We start from the raw sequence: 19,912 nt of genomic DNA on the forward strand, positions 1-19,912 counted from the left end.
AGTTAGGGACAGAATCCCAAACAAGGAACAAAAAGATGCCTTCTGCCTATCTTGGTAAAACATAAACTTGCTTGCATCTGATTCTATCTTATATAAGATGGCTGCTAGCGACATGCTCAGTAAGATCCCCCTGCTTCTCCCTCAGCTTAGCCTCTCAAAGTGAAGTCCCTGAGTCCTAAACTAATCATATCTTCCCCCTCTTCAGCCCCTTGAATCTGGGAACCAGTCAGATCTCCTTACATCCCCCATTCTGCTGAAAAAAAAATGTAGTTTAAATTGTCTATCAAGTCTTGTCTGTGCTTATATTTGCTCTCTCTGTACTTTGGTCTGTCTATGTAGACACACATAAGTCTATCTCTCTTTATCTCAGCTTTGCTGAAATAGAGTGAGGGCTCCCTAGTTTGTATGGAAGAGTATTTCCCTGTCTTCTTTCCTTGGCATGCCCTGGGGTAACTGCTCACTTTGATCTCTGAGTCTACAAGTTTGTACTTCCTCTAAACTCTGGGTGTATTATGTGGGTATTTCCTCTAAATTACAGGCCTGTTATGTATGTAATTTCTCTGAACTCAGTCTATCATGGGTGTAATAACTCTCTTGACTCATTTACTACTCATTTTTCATCTGAACTTCCAGGTATTTGCTTTAGTACTTTCCCTCTGCCATTCTTCCTTAAGCCATAATTACTTAATCACATAACTTTCCTCCATGTGAAGACTCAGGGCAGATGTTTTTATGCTTTGTCTCCCACACAAATGTGTGTTTCTTCTAAATATTTTTACATGGACTTTTAGATCCAGTCTTTTCCAAAATACCAATTTCCCCTAAATAAACCTCACATAGTGTATTATTGCTCCATAAACAAACTAATTAATTCTCAATCTGTGCTCTTTGAGTTTTTTTTATAAATTCTTTATTGAAATTTGATAAGAACCCAAAAATTGAGGTTCAGAAGTCTGGGACACCCCTCTTGGGGTTCTGAATCATTCTCACTGACATCCAACATTTCTTTCTAAAGAGTCTCACAAGAGAATTGGCAACAAATTCTTCCCTCATCTCTCTGCCATGCACGTCATGTTTGTTACCACTGCAAATCTGTATACTCACTCTCCTGGCCTCTTTATACTGTGTCTGCTTTCTATCCTTTTGTCTCCCTGACTTTTCCTCATTATCTTTTACTGCTTTCATTTTTTGCCTTTCTCAGGTAATTGGGATAAGTCAAACCTTGATCCTAAACTCATATATTTTCTCATTTACTCTCTCCCTAGGGTCTTTCTTTAGCACATCAGTGGTTTCATTACCATCCAGGTTTTGTTGAATTATGCAGACCTGGAAACACTACTAACTCAATAACCAGCTGGTTAAGCACAATGAAGACATAAATAAATGCAAGGATGAATTACAAGAAACATCAAGAAAATCAGAAAATGATGTGAAAAGGGAACTCAACAGAGAGATGAAAATTAAACATAAAAATATAGTAGAAAATGCAAACCAAATTGAACAAGCCCAAAACTCTATAGAAGCCTTTAAGAAGAGGGTCAGCCATGTGGAGGATGGAAACTCAGAACTGGAAGACAAAACAGAAGAAACAGTTTATAAGTCCAAATGTTTCAATAAACTCAAAAATTTTTGTGAACAGAACATGAGGGAACTGTGGGATACCCTTAAATATCCCAAAATTTGTGTCATGGAAATACCAGAAGGGGAAGAAATTCAGACCAAGGCATGGAGAACATATTCAACAAATTATCAAAGAGCATTTTCCCAGTCTTTCAAAAGAAAGGCACATCAAATTACAAGAAGCTAACAGAACTCCAAACAGACTGGACCAAAAGAGAAATTTGCCAAGACATATTACCATTAAGACTCTAAATATTGATACCAAAGAGAAAGTCCTAAGAGCAGCTAGAGAAATCAACACATTACATATAAAAGTAACCCCATCAGAATTACTTCAGACTTCTCTGTGGAAATACTGAAAGCCAGAAGGGCCTAGAATGGAACACTGCAAAGTCTAAGAACTTATGACATCCAACCCAAAATGCCCTACCCAGCAAAAGTATCCCTCATAATAGATGGAGAAAGAAAAACTTTCCATGACAAAACTCAGATGTACAACTATATGAACACAAAGCCAAATCTGCAGAGTACTTCAAGAAATTCTCCACACAGAAGAATAAATAATCAACTTCTAGTGCTAAAAGAAGCAGATCACAATAACCAAACTCAGAGAAGGTCCCCCCCCCAAAAAAAAACCTACATGTCATTCTATTTTATGTGTCAACCATATAAGGTGTCTTCAGCAGTAGGGGCTTGCCACTAACCTTTGGTGGGTCATCAAGTACTCTGACAGAATCATGTCTTTCTTTTAGGAAACCTTGTAGGTTTCTCTGATCAAAAGCTCATTGTGGATGATAACCACATGCTGGTACTGGGAATTACAGGAAGAGAGTCAGTCCTCAGATAGTCAGTGTGTCTAGTGCCAGAAGGTGCTACATGGGCAACTGGGGGAAAATGACCAGTATCTGTCCAAGCAACTCATTGTCTAACCTACTTAGCAGCAAATAACCTGTTGTGATGCCCAAACAAGTGCAATAGTGGCACACATCCATGGTGGGGAACCAACTGCTCTTGATTTGGCTAACTGATCCCCTCAGCGGTAGGGGACCCATAGCTGGAGCTGGGAAACAATTCAGAACCATATCCAAACATAAGCCCACTTTCCATTATCAAGCTACCATCAAACATGGGCTACAAGAGGGCCTACACCTATTAAATTCTCTATTTAAAAAAGTAAGGGTTATCTCATTTGTCCTAGTGCTAACTTACTGTCCACTGGAGAATCTGCTTCTCTTTTTCAGATAGATGTAGATCCTAAGGAGAGAGCCACCCCTCATACCTCAAAAGGGCCCCAGCTGAAACCAAGAAAAATTGGCAAAACAATCAAGGGTGCTGTTTTCCTGGTGAACAAGATACCAGCACAAGGGTGGAGATCAACACAGAGAAAAATCAACTCCTACCAAATCAGAGATCCAGAGGCCCCCAACACCTCATTACTGAAGCAGACCAAAAATGAACCCAACATGGCTCAGGGAAATTTTGTGGAAAAGGGGGCGGAAAGAATGTCAGAGCCACATATTGGGTCATGATATGCAGAGACATTTATCTTACCCATAACTGTGGACTAACTACACAATGCATGACCCATATACCTCAACAAGGAGGGGCAAAGCAGAGGGGGTAGGTTACAGATGAGCCTAATAATGGTATTGAACTGACTGTCTTTGCTGAATATAAAACTGATTAATAAATATTTTTTAAAAAAACTTACAAAGTCCAAGAAAACACCAAACCATATAAATTACCATTATATGGCAGGGTTCAAATTAAACCTCATAGTCATTACCCTAATATTAATGGCCTTAATTCACCCATCAAGAGACATAAGCTAACAAGGTGATTTAGCAAATTAGACCACTCAATTTGCTGTCCTTAAGAAGTCCACCTCACCACTAAAGATACACACCTCATTAGGGTAGAAGGGTGGAAAACAATATTCCAAGCCAATAGGAATAAGATACAAACAGGCATAGCTACACTAATAATGCATAAAATATCATTAGGACACTAAATATACTTCAAACCAACATTAATTAAGAGACAAAGAAGGCCTCTTCCTACTTATCAAGGAAGTGATCCATAAAGAGGATATCACAACCACCAATTTTATGCACCAAACACAGGGGCACCATAATTCATAAAACAAAAACTACTGTAGTATAAAACAGAAATGGCCACCAATACCATCATAGTTGGGGACTTAATACTCCAATATCAGCACTAGACAGATCATCCGAACAGAAAATCAACAGGGAAGTGAAAGAGCACAACAAAACCATAGAACAATTAGGCCCAACGGATATCTACAGAACATTCTACCCAAAATCCACAGACTACAAATTCTTCTCAGCAGCCCATGGAACCTTCTCTAAAATAGATCATATGCTGGGTCATAAAGCCTGCTTCCATATATGTACATATATCAACATAATTTCCTGCAGGATATCAGATCACAACCCTCTATTGCTAGAAATTAACAACAAAAGATGCATCAGGAATCCCATCGGCTCCTGAAAATTGAGCAACACACTTAAATAATAAATGGGCAGTGGACAATATAAAAAATTAAATTGATAAATTCCTAGAAACAAATGAAAATGAGAATACACCATACCAAAACTTATGGTTCTCCTTCTATGAAGCTAGTATCACCCTAAAACCAAAGCCAGGCAGAGCTGCCACAAGAAAAGGAAAGTATAGACCTATTTCCCTGATGAACTTAGATGCAAAGATCCTGAACAAAATCCTCACAAACTGAATTCAACAAAACATAAAAAACATCCACCTTGATCAAGTAGGCTTCATCCCAGGAAAGCAGGGGTGGCTCAACATGTAGAAATCTGCCAATGTAATACACTACATAGATATGTTTCAACACAAAAAGCACTTGATCGTTTTGACAGAAGCAGGAAAGGCCTTTAACAAAATACATCACTTTGTGATCAAAACACTGGAGAGAATTGGCATTGATGGTTTACATCTCAACATAGTAAAGGCAATATATCAAGTCACTATTATTTGCAGATGACATTATTCTATACACAAAGGATCCTAAAGAATCTACTAGCAAACTGTGAAAGCTGATAAACACCTATAGCCATGAAATGAGATATAAAATAAACACGCAGAAATCAGTAGCCTTCCAATATGCTAATTAAGGCATTTGCTTGCAAAGCCAAAGAACTGAGGTTTGACTCCTCAGGACCCACATAAGCCATATGCACAAGGGGCACATGCATCTAGAGTTCACTTGCAGTGGATAGAGGACCTGGCATGTCCATTCTCTCTCTGCCTCTCTTCTATCTCTCTCCCTCTACTTGCAAATAAAAATAAAAACATAAGTAAGTAAATAAATACACAAATAAATAAATTAATTAAAAAGTACTTTGGAATAAACCTAAGTAAGGAAGTTGAGCATTTCTACAATGAAAACTTTAAAACAATTAAGGGAGAAATTCCAAAAGACACTAGGAAATGAAGAAGCAATATTGTAAAAATGGCAATCTTACTGAAAGCAATATACACATTTAATGCAATCCCCATCAAAATTCCAATGGTATTTTTCATGGAAAAAGACAAATCAAACCAGGAATTCATGTGGAAGCACAGATAAAATCTCAAACATCTAAAACAATTCTGAGCAACAAAAATAAGGCTGGTGGTATCTGCATACCTGATTTTAACCTATACTACAGAGCAATAGTAACAAAAACAGCATGGTACCAGCACAAAAACAGACATGTAGATCAATGGACCAGAATAGAGGACCCAGATGTAAGTCCAGGTAGCTATAGCCACCTGCTCTTTGACAAAAATGGCAAAAATACTCATTGGAGAAAAGACAGTCTCTTCAACAAATGGTGCTGGGAAAACTGGATATGTATCTGTAGAAAGATTAAAATAGATCTTTATCTCTCTCCATGCACAATAATTAAGTCCAAATGGATCAATGACCTTAATATCAGGCATATCAGACCTGAAACTCTAAAGCTGCTAGAGAAAAAAAAAAGTAGGGAAAACCCTTCAACATATTTGTCTTGACAAAGTCTTTCTGAATATAACCCCAGTTGCTCAGACAATAAAACCACAGATTAACTGCTGGGACCTCATGAAATTGCAAGCTTTTCTAAGGCAAAGGACACTACTGTGCCTAGAGCAAAGAGGCTACAGAATGGAAGAAAACATTTTCCAGATATGCATCTGATAGATGATTTTATCTAAAATATACAAAGAAGTCAACAAATTAAATAAAAAGAACTCAAGCAACCCAATTAAAAATTGGGCTATGGAATTAATAGAGAATATTCTCAAAAGAATAAATACAGATAAACATCTGAAACTTCTATATCCATAGTCAACAGGGAAATGCAGATTAAAGCTATGTTGAGATTTCATCTCAATCCTGTCAGATAGGTACAATCATGAAAACAAATGACCATAAATATTGGTAAGGATTCAGTTGGTGGGAATGCAATCTGGTCCAGCCACTGTGAAAATATGTGGAGGTTCCTGAAACAGCTAAAAATATATTTTCCATTTGACCAGCTATACCACTCCTAGGCATATATTCTAAGGACTCATCTCACTACCTTAGAGATACTTGCTCAACCATGTTTATTGCTGCTCTATTCACAATAGCTAGGAAATGGATCCAGCCTAGATGTCCTTCAACTGATGAATAGATAATAAAGATGTGGCATATTTACACAGTGGAGCTCTACTCAGTGGTAAAGAAAAGTAAACTTATGAAATTTGCAGGAAAATGGATGGATCTGGAAATTATTATACTAAGTAAGGTAACCCAGGCCCAGAAGTCCAAACATTGTATTTTTTTTGTTTAATGTGGATCCTAGCTACAAATGATTGGATTTCTTTGTGAGTAAGAAAAAAACTCAATAGCAGAGGCCAGTAAGCTAGAAAGGAGATATAAAGGGAATAGAAAGGGAGGGAGGAGGTGACTTAATAGGATGGTATTGTATGTGTGTGTATGTGTGTGTGTGTGTGTGTGTGTGTATATATATATATATATATATATATATATATATATATATATATATATATATATATATATATATATATGTATATATTGCTTGATGAGGGTGAAAATGCCTAAGTGAGGTCAGGGGAAAAGATCGAGTAAAGGAAAGGAAAGGTGGAGGGAAGGCTAATTAAAATCTAAAAGGATATAAATAAATCATATGGAACCCTACTTTTTTGGACAATGGAATACTCAGGAACCATAGATTGTTACTAGAAAATTTTCAATGTCAGGGATGGGATACCTTCAAGTGAGTTGTTGGCCAGGGAGGTTTCCCACCAATAGTTGGAAAGAGCCTATTGCTGATGACTTTACATACTTGGGCTGCAACATCACTGAAAAATCTTGCTGGAATTGAGCTGAAAACCTAGGCCATGTAGACCAGTTGATAGAAAGCTGGATAAAGCTACACTGCATGGAGTTCAATAGGAGAGAGAGAAATCACCAGTGAAGGTACTCAACAGTGGACATTGCAAGACTTATGTTTGGCCAAACAGGCCAAGTGGGCCAGCAGGTACAATAATGGCACATCTTTGATGGGGAAAACCAACTGCTTTCTAATTTGACTGGAGGCCCACTCCATGGGAAGGAATACAGTCCTGATACTGAAAACCTACAACAGGTTTAGTCATGAGCCATAAGGGTATATTGTTGGCTGCTGCCTGGCTAAATGTATATACTATGTTCATCAAATTGCCTAGTAAGCAGTTCTCTTAATGTTGATACTGATATATTAATGTTTCTCTCACTTTTACCTAGAGAACCTTCTCTTTTCAGATGGCAGTGACCCTGGGATGACTCAGAAGGTACCATGGTGCTGAGAAGAAGTGACAAGAGTGCTCATCACAGTATTATTTCTATCACACCTTCCAAGGCTCAGGGTCTATTGCCAAAAAAGTGGTAGAAAGAATGTAAAAGCCAAAGGAAAAATAGGACTCCTTACAACATGCACATCCAGATACAAAATGGCATGGATATCCATGACCTCACAGCACCTGACATTACCTACACAAGACCATCATAATAGGAGGAAAAGATGACATCAAAATAAAAGAGATTCTGATTGAGAGGGGGAGGATATATGATGAAGAGTGTTGTTTCTAAGGGGAAAGTGTGATGAGGGAAGGAATTACCATGGTTTATTGTTTACAATCTTGGATGTCAATTAAAAAAAATGAAAAAAAAAATAGATCCTAAAGCAGAAATAATACTTAAGGGAGAGAGACTGAAGGAATTCTCATTGAGATCAGGAGCAAGACAGGGGTGTCCACTCTCACCTCTGCTCTTTAATTTAGAACTAGAAGTCCTAGCTCAAGCTAGGAAAAGAGGTTAAGTTAGCTCTATTCACAGACCACATGACTCTATACATAAGAAACCTGACAACCTCTATCTCAAAAACTCTTCAAGGTGGTTAACTCCTTCAGCAAAGTATCAGGATACATAATCAATGCACAAAATCCAGTAGGCTTTCTATATGCCAAAGACAAAGAGAAAGAGAAGAAATAAGTGACATTGTCCCATTTTCAATAACAACAACAACAAAATAATAAAATACTGCAGAATAACATTAATCAAGGATATGAATGACCTATACAATGAAAACATAAAAATACTCAGAAAAGAAATTGAGGAGGACTTGAGAAATGGAAAGACCTCCCATGCTCCTGGACTGGCAGAATCAACATTATGAAAATGACAACCTTACAAAAGACAATATACAGATTTAATGCAATACCAATAAAAATCCCAACATTGTTATTCACAGAGATAGAAAAAAACTGATCTCAAAATTCATATGTAAAGGCAGAAGTCCTCATCTATTCAAGCATATACTCCACAAAAGAACCACCTCTGGAGGTGTTACCATATGAGATCTAAGCTATATTACAAAGTCATAGTAATAAAACAGCATGGTACTGGCATAAAAACAAGAACATAGACCAATGGAACAGAATAAAGAACCCAGACTTTGGGTCAAGTAATTACAGCTACTTGATATTTGACAAAGGCCCTAACAATATAGACTGGAAAAAAAGTTAGCATATTCAACAAATGGTGCTAGATAAACTGGATAACCATATGCAGGAAATTGAAACTTGATCCATACATCTCGCCATGCACAAAAATCAAGTCCAAGTGGATTAAAGACTTCACTATAAGACAAGAAAGTCAGCTTCTAATAGAAGGAAAAATTGAAGGAACTTTCCATGATATCGGATTGGAAAAACTTCCTGAACAAAACCCCAGTAGCTCAGGAAATTAAATAATCACTCAATCATTGGGATCTCATGAAGCTGAAAACTTTCTTCACAGACAGACATACAATAAGCAGAGCCAATAGATTACCCTCAGAATGGGAGAAAATATTTGCTGGATATCCAATGGACAGAGGCCTAATTTCTAGAATCTACAGAGAACTCAAAAACCTAAGCAATATAAAGTAAAACAACCCACTCACAAAACGGGACAAAGAACTAGACAGGCAGTTCTCAGAAGAAAACTACAAATAGCAAATACAAACTTAAGAAAATGTTCCTCAGCCCTAATCATCAGGGAAAGGCAGATTAAAACAACTATGATATTCCATCTTCCCTCATTACATTACAAACATTATAAAATCAAATGAAAACAATTGCTGGCAAAGATGTGGAGAAATTAGGAACCCTCATTCACTGTTAGTGGGAATGTGAGATGGTACAACCAATTTGAAAAGCAATATGGAGACTCCTAAAAAGGTTTACTATAGAGTTAACAACAGACCTGGTTATTCCCTTACTGGGTATTTATCCTAAAAGCTCTATGCCTTAGTTCAGAGAGGTTTGCTCAACATAAATATTTATAGCTGCTCAATTCATAATAGATAAAGCTGGAATCAACCCAGATGTTCTTCATTAGATGAATGAATAAACACGATGTGGTATATCTACATAATGAAATTCTACACAGAAGTAAGGAAAAATGACACAATTAAATCTGAAGAAAAAGTGATCGAACCTAGAACAGATCATTCTCAGTGAGCTCATCCAATCACAGAAAAATAATTGTCTCATAGTGTCACTCATCTGTGACTCCTAACCTGAATTGACCCGAGATGCAAACCTACCTATTAACCATCTTAAGAACTGTACAATAGGGAGGGTGGGGTGGGAGGAGAGGGTAAGGGAAGGGGACACAAAACTGGGCCCAACTGGAAATGGTATCATAAAATCCTACCTCCTGAAAGCAGACTAAATGGTTGAACCTTCACCCGGTCCTCAGAGGGAACACCCGAATCATAGGGCCTTGGAGAGGATATGATGAAGACTAACTTTAATCTTTTCCTGTTTCTCTTTCTCTATCTGTCTATCTTCCTCTTCCCTCTATATCTTTTACACAACCTACTGTTTTCTTCCTTCTTTTCCTTGATGCTGGCCTGTAACTTCCAGTACCTGCATTTGGCTAACATCCACAATGAGCTGTTGATCAGAGGGACCTACGAGTTTTCCCAAAAGAAGACAGATTTCTGTTTGAGTACTTGTTGACTTACCAAAGATTAGTGGTAAGACCCTACTGCTAAAGACACCATATGCTGCTTGTACAGAATGTGAAGTGACCTGGATAGAATCTGTAAGAGAGTCTGTCCCCAGGCAGTTACCTATCTACTTACAGAAGGTACTACATAAATGACTGGGAGAAAATGACTAACATCTGTCTGAGCATCTCGTGGTCTAAGTTACTCAGCAGCAAACAATCTGACATGATGCTCACACAAGTGCAATAGTGGCACACAGCCATGGTGGGAAACCAACTGCTCTTTATTTGGTGCCAGAGACGGCAGGCATACTACTTAAGGATCATGAGGAATTGAGTGCTGAAGAGCTGCTTGACATAGTTCCAGTCCAGCTGTCTCTTCTTTGAAGTCCAATGTGGCCCCTCTATAGAAAAATCTTTGGCTCTGTATGCCACAGCAATCTGTGGTTTTCTGTATAATGTTTGTCTTTTTCTGTCTTTCACTTGGTGTCCCAATCTCTAAGTTTACTTTTCCAATATCTGAAAGAGGCTCTGGCATAGAATTGGAAAAACAAGAAAATGGGTCGAAGATAATTATTTTCCTTAGAGGCCTTAAAGTCAGGCATGGAGTACAGTACACTTAGGAGGAAACAATGAACCTTCTGGAACAATGTAAAAATTGTTCTATGACTAATCTTTTTAAATGGTGGCAATTACTATGACTCTTTATCCAGAATCCTCAGAGAAAAACAACCAAAGTCAGAAAGAGTTCAATCAGGGGGACCAAAATCTAAGGATTGGAGGAACATGAAAAGGAAAATTCAAAACAAATGATTGAAGGATAAATGGATCTACTGGATCAGTGATTAATGATGGGAAGCCCCATTTGTGTTTGTTTTGCCTCTCACGTTTAATGTATTAATTGAAAGTAGAAGTTCAGGAAATCACAAGTGCTTGACCGCACATACATGGGGAAAATGTGAAAACAGTTAATCATTATAGGGGCCTGATGAATTTATTTGAGGTGAATAATTATGGGATTGTTTCATGAAAATAAATAACAAAATGTTTCCATGAATTCTGTGAAATTGCACCTTTCTTGAAGTTTGTTCTTGCATGACGTGATCAGAAAATAAAAGACCGAGGCTAAGAGCTGTGGCAGCAGAGAAGCATAGAAGCATGGAAGCATAGAAACAGGGAAAAAAAAAAGAGAACAGAGAACAAGACAAAAAAAAGAAAGAAAGAAAAAGAAAAAAAATAGAAAAAGAAAAAATAGAAACAGAAAAGGAGGCAGAGAGAAAAAGATGGAAAAACTCAGCTGCTTTCAGCATTAGCCTGTCAACTTGCACCAGAACTTGACTTTGAGTCATTATTGAGCCACTTCCTTTCACACCTCTCTTCAGGGACACTCCTTCAAGCCATGACTGGACCCCAGCAATTTGGCTAACTGATCTGTTCCGTGGAACAGATCCTATAGCTGGAGGTGGGAAACAAGTCAGAACCATATCCAAAAATGAGCCACTCTCCATCATCAAGCTCCCACCAGTTATGGGCTACAAAAAGGGCCTACACCTATTAAATTCTCTCTAAAATAACAATGGTTATTCAAATTATCTAGTTCTAACTTCACTCTCTATTGTAGAATTTGCTTCTCTTTTTCAGATGGACACAGACCAAAGGAGAGAACCACCCCATCTCGCCTCAATAGAGCCCCAGCTGAAATGAAGCATAATTAGGGAAATGAGCAAGAGTGCTGTTTTCTTGGTGAACCTGGTACCAGCACAAGGGTGTAGGAGATAAGCACAGAAAACACTCAACTCCTACCAAGTCAGATATCCAGAGACACAGAGACTCCCAAGACCTCACCACTGAAGCAGGCCTAAAATGAACCCAACATGGCTCAGGGAAATTTGCAGAAGATGAGGCAGAAAGAATGTTAGAGCCACATATTGGGTCACTATGCACAGAGACATTGCCTCTTAACCATAAATAATGGCTAACCCCACAAAGCACAACCCATATTCCCCAATGAAGAGGGTCCCTGTGGAGGGTTGAGGACAGGGGGGAGCCTAATGATGACATCAACATGATTGTATACACACTGTATACATAAGTACTAAATTAAAAAAAAACTAAAAAACATGGCATAATAAATAATCTGGAAAAATATGGCATGTAAAGATAGTTGTTCAGTAATAATTGGTGGATATTACCTGATTCTTAGTTTTCAGACAGAGTTCTGGCTGTATTTGTTAAAATGAATATCAAAATGAAAATAAAAGACAAAGGCAAAAAAAAAAAAAAAACCAAAATACAATGGATAAAACATTATCATTTTATTAGGTAGGAAGGTAAAATTATGAAAAGTTAAGTAAATAAAAATTAAAGTAGATTATAAAAGTTAAAGGTCAGCCCTTTATATGTCTCAATAGGAAGTTATTACGATATCTAATTAGAAAAAGAAGAATATGCATAGCTAGAGGAATTAAATCATTATTCCTTAAACTTAATTAACAATGAAGGAAAGATATTTTATAGAATTATGTATAAATTAAAATCAAATGAATTTTCAAAAAAATTATTTCCATAAATTTAAAAATATAAGTATTAAAAGCTTATCTCTGAGAATAAAATTTGATGGCAGGGACTAGTGAGTGTTTTTTAAATATTTATACATGCCATTCCATTCAATATGCAAAACATGAATTTTCTAATTTCTGTGATAGAAATAAAGTAGCTACTAAATGATATAATTAAAGGTAAGCAATTGCTTCCCACCTGTCTTCTTTTTATTTTAGTTAAATGTTAAATTTAAAATAACAGCTTTGTTTTACTTATCTATGCTTTATGTGCCCGTGTAAGGCTTTCATGTACTGCTTCTCAAATAATGTATAGAAAATATAAATGTATATTAAAGAAAGATTTCAATTATATTGACTATTGCAGCAATTCTGTTTAATTTATTGATTAAGCTATGTTTAATGTCATGGCTATATGAAAAAAAACTATGCTACTTACTATACTTTTCTGGAAAAAAATGACAACAACATGGGAATGAATATCAACAATGTAATGAGATATTGGTTCCAGAGAATAGGCAGTAAAACATCTCTTCTAAAAGAAGACTGAACAGAGAAATAGAAGTATAGATGGACAAGTAGTTAGATTTGAATTTTATCAGTAGAAAGAAGAATTTGATAAACTTACATAATTGTGTAAAATGGCAATTCAGAGCTTCCAATAGTATTTTTGAAAGTATTAGAGTGAACAAAACAAAGAAACTTCCTGCAGCTGGATGACAATGTTAAAGGCCTGTCTGAGATATATGATAATAAGCTCATGTTTCAGGTAACTTTTCAAACAGGTGTTAACTTTTAAAGGAAGGTACAGGATGAAGTTAAGGTCATTGGGACATGACTTATTCTCTACCACACAATGCAGAAGTTAGGTGAGAAAAGGAGTTTAAATATAAACAAAGGTCATTATTTAATGTTTGAGGACAAGAGATGAATGATGAAATTCATTGACACACTTGGGCTCTGAAATAAAATCACATGTGGCCATCATCCACAGATAATGAACTTTAGTAGAAGTAGGTTTTCTCATTGCATTTTGGTATGCCATGTTTTATGTTCCTTAGAGGTAGGTTTGTATGAAATGTAATAGAGGGTACTATTCAACTTTAAGCACTATTTAAGTATAATATATGACCGATAGAAATAATTCCAGTTTAACTTGGAAAACCTAATTTTTAGACAAGGTTGCTTTAAATTCTTGAAGAATTAATGAAGAAATGCTTAGAAATCTATGGTAAATGACTTATCAGAATCATTTCCTAAGTTTTTGATTAGATAAAGTTGAAATTTGGTTTTTTGATTTATGATGTTTATTTTCTATTTAAAGATATCTTCACATTATCTTAAAATTGACATAGTATATCTCATAGCTCCAACTATACTGATGGGATCCACAATAGCAAGTCTTAAAACTCTTTGTATAGTTAGTTGTAGGGTTGTAAATGAATGTCCACTGAACAGTGCCTCATGAATTCCCTATAGACTCTTCATCTCATACATCCAAAACTGAATGCCTCATGCTCATCCACTTGTAAATCTCTTCCTCTATCCATGCTATTTCTTTGGGTGATAAAAAAAAACCCACTGAATGAACTATGCCAATGACTTGATTTGATTTTTTTATATGATAACTTCCCACTAGTCCATAACCCACTATAACTAATTTTCAAATCACTGTAATTCTATTCCCTTGGTACCCTAGTTACAATTCATGATCTAACATGTTGATATCACTGCTATTTCTTTGTCCCATATCATCTCTTAGGTAATTTCAGTACCTTCTGAATTGCCCCATTCTCTGTTTTTATTTCCATTTATTAATATTGATATTATCTAACCATGTGACCTTTTCAAAATCTTATTTAATATTGGGTTTCTTGTGTCTAAATGGGTATGGCATTAATAGTCTACTTTTATAAGGGCATTTATTATTATTATTTATTATTATGCACAAACTATGCAATATTGAACATATACATGTTAGTGATAAAAATGCATGTTAATACTCTAGTAATACATTCCAGCATATATTCCCTAAATTGCATGGTAAAAGCCTGATGTGGTAGCACATGCCTCTAATTATTATAAATGGAAAGTAGAAGCTAATAGTATATCTTGGTTATAAAATACATTCCAGAGGGCAACATAAAAAAATACACACACACACACACACACACACACACACACATATATGCATGCAGTGTTGAAGTATATCTTTAAAACTTCAAAAATCAAACAGAATTCTCATTTTCAAGTTTTCTTCCTAATAGTGCCTTCATAGATAATTTCTTTTGTAAGGCAGAGCAATCTGAACATCATATATCAACTATAATAGAGCATTTGACTTCTTTAATGTGGTGTCTAACTGTAAATGTCTATAAATACAAATGAAGTGTTTAGTGAAGATACTCCAGATAGATGACAATATCTATAATTCCAGCATCATTACATCTGCCTTAACTACAGTGAAAAGTTAAAGTTACAACTGTTCCTATTATTGGAAAAGTAGTAACAATTATAATTGTACCATGAAGTATTAAAAGCTGAATATTCAATTTGAAGGCAGTTGAAATACAACTGTAGTCAGAACTAAACCCATAAAATGCTTGGGACTCATACACATATGCTATAGAGAGGCAGTATTGTGGAATTTTTATTACAATTCTTTTCAGACTGTCTTTCTGTCATTCACATTCCCTTGTCACCACTTTGAATGCAATACATACACAATCTCACACCAAAACTGGTGAATTTAGAAATGTGGCCAACATCTTTATTTTATCTTTTAGGGTCAAATGCTTAGTAAACAGCCAATACATCTTTGCTTTATACATTTGAGAAGCTTACCAATTAAGACTATTCCAGGCACTTACCATCATTTCGTAGAGTGAGTGGTGTTGGAGGACTAAGCACTCGAGCATTCGTCACAGTGTTTTTCACCAGACAAATGTAGCTGCCAACATCTGATGTTTGCACTTTAGAAATATAAAGATTGCCTGTCTCCTGGGAAATGAACCGCCGGCTGTCTTCCACCACAAAGGAAGGGAATTCGTTAAATATCCAGCTGTAGATGATCTCTGAAAACCACAAAATTCAGTTGTTGAAAGATTCTGATCATTTAACTAACAGACAAAGATCAAAGGCAAAGGTTTTATTAAGCATCCTTAAGGTTGCTAAACCACATGTCTCTGATTCACTGAAACATGTAACAGTACTTTACAATCATTAAGCTATTGTACTTAATGACTATATGAAGATCCCAAATATTTCTTAGACATGTTCAACCTTTATTCATTCTTTAATTTCCAATGGGTACCAAGGCTTTGTTAGACAGCATTATGATCACATGAAAGTTTAAAAATAAAAGAAATAAATTTCTGTTCTCAAAGATTAGTGTAATAAATACATTTGTCCCAAATTTATGAAACAATGAGAGTAAAGAGATGCCAATGAACACTTTAAATGCTTTAGTATAAATAATGTGTGGGAGAAGTACACTTTTTTTGTGTGGTTTTCAAGGTAGGATCTCATTCTAGGCCAGGCTGATCTGGAAGTTACTATGTATACTATGTAGTCTCAGGGTGGCCTCAAACTCATGGTGTTCCTCCTACCTCTGTCTCCTGAGTGCTGGGATTAAAGGAGTGTGCCACCACATCTGACAAGTACATTTATATTAATTATATTGATCATGACCAAATTTTGATTAGGAAACATCTGAGGCACGTTCATATTCTAGTTCATAAAATATTAGTTGAAGATCACTTTAAATCAGACATGGTTCCAAGTTTAAAAAAAAAAAAAAAAAGAAAGAAATTCCACACTCCTATGAAGTATTCACCATGATGTGGAGGAACAGAAATACATGGGCATAGAAGTATAGGTCTTGTGACTGGCAAGTGTTTAGAAGGAAACAGTATTTTAAGAGTTTGGGAGGAACATGACTGTGAAGATCTTGTGAATTGTATTTTTCAAGGTCTCTCTGATTGCTGAAAGGAGAAGGGACAGGGTGGGACAAAACAGTGGTAAAAAGGGAAAGCAAGTGGAATAATATCCTCTATTTTAGGAAGCTTGTTTTTCAGATAGTCGTGCAAGATATACATGATTTTCATCTTAAGACACATGGTACTCAGAATAAAAGAGAGACAGAGAAGTGGTTGGTTTCAGTGGAAAACATGATATAGAAGGGTTGAAAGAAAATGATTATGGAATGAATGATAAGAAACAGAAAAGCCAATCACTAGCTGAGAAGACAGAAAGTGAAGTTCTCTGGAGATGTGGGCTGACTGAAATCAATGGGTTAATGATGAAAAATTAAGTTGACCTTGTATATGGTACTTAGAAAAATCATGAAGGAAGCCATGCCTTTGAAAGTCTGTACATTGCACATATGTGTATCTTCTGCTTTGAAGACCAGGCATTTCAAATACTAACCAACTTCAGAATTACCATTCATAGCAGGAAGAACAGGTTATGCAGTTTCTTTATGTATAGCTACTAAAGAAGAGTTATTTTAGTTTCTAAGCAGTTGAACAGGTGATTGTAACCTATAGTCATATTTAAGAAGATCTATTATGATATTATTTATTTCTAAAGATAGTAAGACTAACTCATAAAAAATAATTTTCTCATTTTCAAAGATGTTTTATAAAACGGTATATTAATCTAAAGCAATTAAAAGATTTAGAAGTTTTTAGTATATTTCTGCAGTTTTTTTTACTAGGAAATGACTAGTGTAAAGATATGTTGCATGTTGTAGGTCAAAAAAAATCTCCCTCAAGAATTCTTTTTGCTTTTTTTGCATTTTATAATTTATAATCTGATAATTTTATATTATGTAACTAAATTATATAATTAAAATGATACTGATCCACAAATCATTAATATTTACATGAAATTTCTGTTGCACATTGAATACTACAGGCTTACATGCACATGGGTGCTTTATAGTTCTAATTCAAGACTTTTGTCTCTCATCTTGAAGCAACTAGTTTTTCTTTTGATCAGAAGTTTGGCTCATCCAGACCCTGGCATGATGCACATACATTATTCAACTTGTATTGTAATGCAGACACAAAGACTTATCCTTTGTTCTATTATGACAATCAGTCCTCAAGCTTCTAGAATTTAGAGTCTGTTGCTACTTCCATAATATTAAAAAACAAATCTTCCTCCAAGTTGCCTTCAGTATTAACACAAAGAATGTTAAGATAGTAAATTTAGTCTAAATATGTTTCTGTACTTGGAATCAAAATATTGACCTCAAACTTCCTCCCTATACAAAAATATGCCCAGGACTTAAACTGGTAAATAGTCAACACCAGCCTTGAGACAATGAAACCTTTGCCAGGCATACACTTGTGACCCAATGTATAGGCCAATATGTGTGGAATATGAGCCACTGAATTGTGTTAGTCAGCCAGTGGCAAAGAAATTATTTTTTACACCTTCTTTCAATTTTATGTGGTAGTAGAACTCAAAGACAACAGATAAACCTGCCCTGAATTAGGCACAACCCAGTGGGACAGACCTAACCTTTGTTCATCCTCATTTCCAGGTTTCAGTGAGACCTCGACATTGGGGTACATCTAGTCAACCTTCTTCCTCCTAGACTTTATAGGTTTCCATATCTGGGAATATGGTCTATAACTCAGCTTCACATCTGCCTTGCTGGGTAGGGATTATTTCCATGATCCATACCCCAATCTCAAGTGGCAAAGCTATTACAAAATGAACATGTAAAGATGGACCTGTGGAACTACCCTAGCACTAGGGAAAGATCTATGTTCTAGTGAGTCAAAATCACTTTGTCATTTTTCAACACTAGCTAGGGACTGAGCCTTAGCTAAGCCATGAGACCCTTCAGTTCATTGTGGCTGTGAGCTTCAAGCACAACCTAACTTAATATTAGCCAAAGCACCTATGAGACTCCCATCACCAACACTATCTGAAAATAGGAAAGTATAGCACAGGACAAGATTCTATTTGTTAGCATGTGATGTAACACAGTGAAGCAGTCAAAGTTACTTCTTCAGAGGGGGTAATCAGATAGGAATAAAGCAGCTAAAGGTAACAGCATCCTTCCTTCCAAGGTGAACTGTTATTTTTTTCTGATTAAAGCAGGTAATATCCTTGAACCTATAAGGAAGTTCTGGTTTTTCTTTTCTGCTTTTCTGTAAAAATGTTTGTATTCCCTAGAAACCGGACAGGAAAATATAATGAAAAAAAGTTACAAAGTGCTTGGACACATGGCATAGGAATCAGACTGGCAGCTCAGCTCTCATCCAGTAAATTCCCAGAAATGTCCCAGTGAGAGTTACGAGGTTGGTTTTCCCATTTCTGAGGGTCCACTTCTGTTGTACAGCTGTCTACCTTCTTTCCTCCTCTCAAACTATAATAAAATTGTTGTAAAGCACCCTCTATTGTCTGTGGATTTCATTCTTTGAATTCATTAAACAAGAACCTGGAAGCCACTTTCTCGGTGGAAGTTTTATGTGATGGTAATTTTTTATTTTTATTTTTATTTTTATTTTTTTTAATTTTTTTATCTTTTAAATACAACTGTGTAAGCAAAGAACTGGAGTTTTAATGGATGGTAATAAATCATAATTGGCTTTAACACTGCTTGGAGTCATCAGAGCCTGGGTAAGAAACCAATTTTTTTTAATTTAATTTATTAGTTTTCTTTTCAGTAAATACAGGCAGTTTGGTACCATTATTTAGGCTCATCTGTGATCTACCCCCTCCCTTTAGACCCTCCTTGTTATTGAAAATGGGTCGTGCATTGTGGAGTTAGCCCCCAGTTATTAGTATGATAAATGTCTCTGAAAATCATGACCCAACATGTAACTCTGACATTCTTTCCGCCCCCTCTTCCGCAAGATTTCCCTGAGCCATGTTGGGTTCATTTTTGGTCTGCTTCAGTGCTGAGGTGTTGGGGGCCTCTGAGGCTCTGGCTCTCTGATTTGGTAGGAGTTGATTTTTCTCTGCATTTTTTATTTTATTTTATTTTTATTTTTTTATTGGCAAGCAGAGAGAAAGAAGAGAGACACAGAGAGAATGGGCACTCCATATGCATGTGCCCCTTGTGCACCTGGCTTACGTGGGTCATGCAGAATTGAACCTGGGTCCTTTGGCTTCATAGGCAAATGCCTTAACCATTAAGCCATCTCTCCGGCCCCTGTGATGGTGA

General features: G+C 36.2%; 1 protein-coding gene across 3 annotated transcripts in view; it reads right to left on the reverse strand.

Annotated features, from left to right (window-relative positions):
- Positions 1-19,912, reverse strand: part of Cntn5 (contactin 5) — a 1,203,203-nt gene that overhangs the window by 336,835 nt on the left and 846,456 nt on the right. For all 3 annotated transcript variants that reach the window (XM_045146290.1, XM_045146292.1, XM_045146289.1), the window contains one exon: positions 15,597-15,800. In XM_045146290.1, coding sequence (XP_045002225.1) covers positions 15,597-15,800 — 204 coding nt within the window. The remainder of the gene's footprint in view (positions 1-15,596; positions 15,801-19,912) is intronic.

Source organism: Jaculus jaculus, chromosome 3 (genome assembly GCF_020740685.1).
Source record: "Jaculus jaculus isolate mJacJac1 chromosome 3, mJacJac1.mat.Y.cur, whole genome shotgun sequence".
Classification (NCBI taxonomy): Eukaryota; Metazoa; Chordata; class Mammalia; order Rodentia; family Dipodidae; genus Jaculus; species Jaculus jaculus.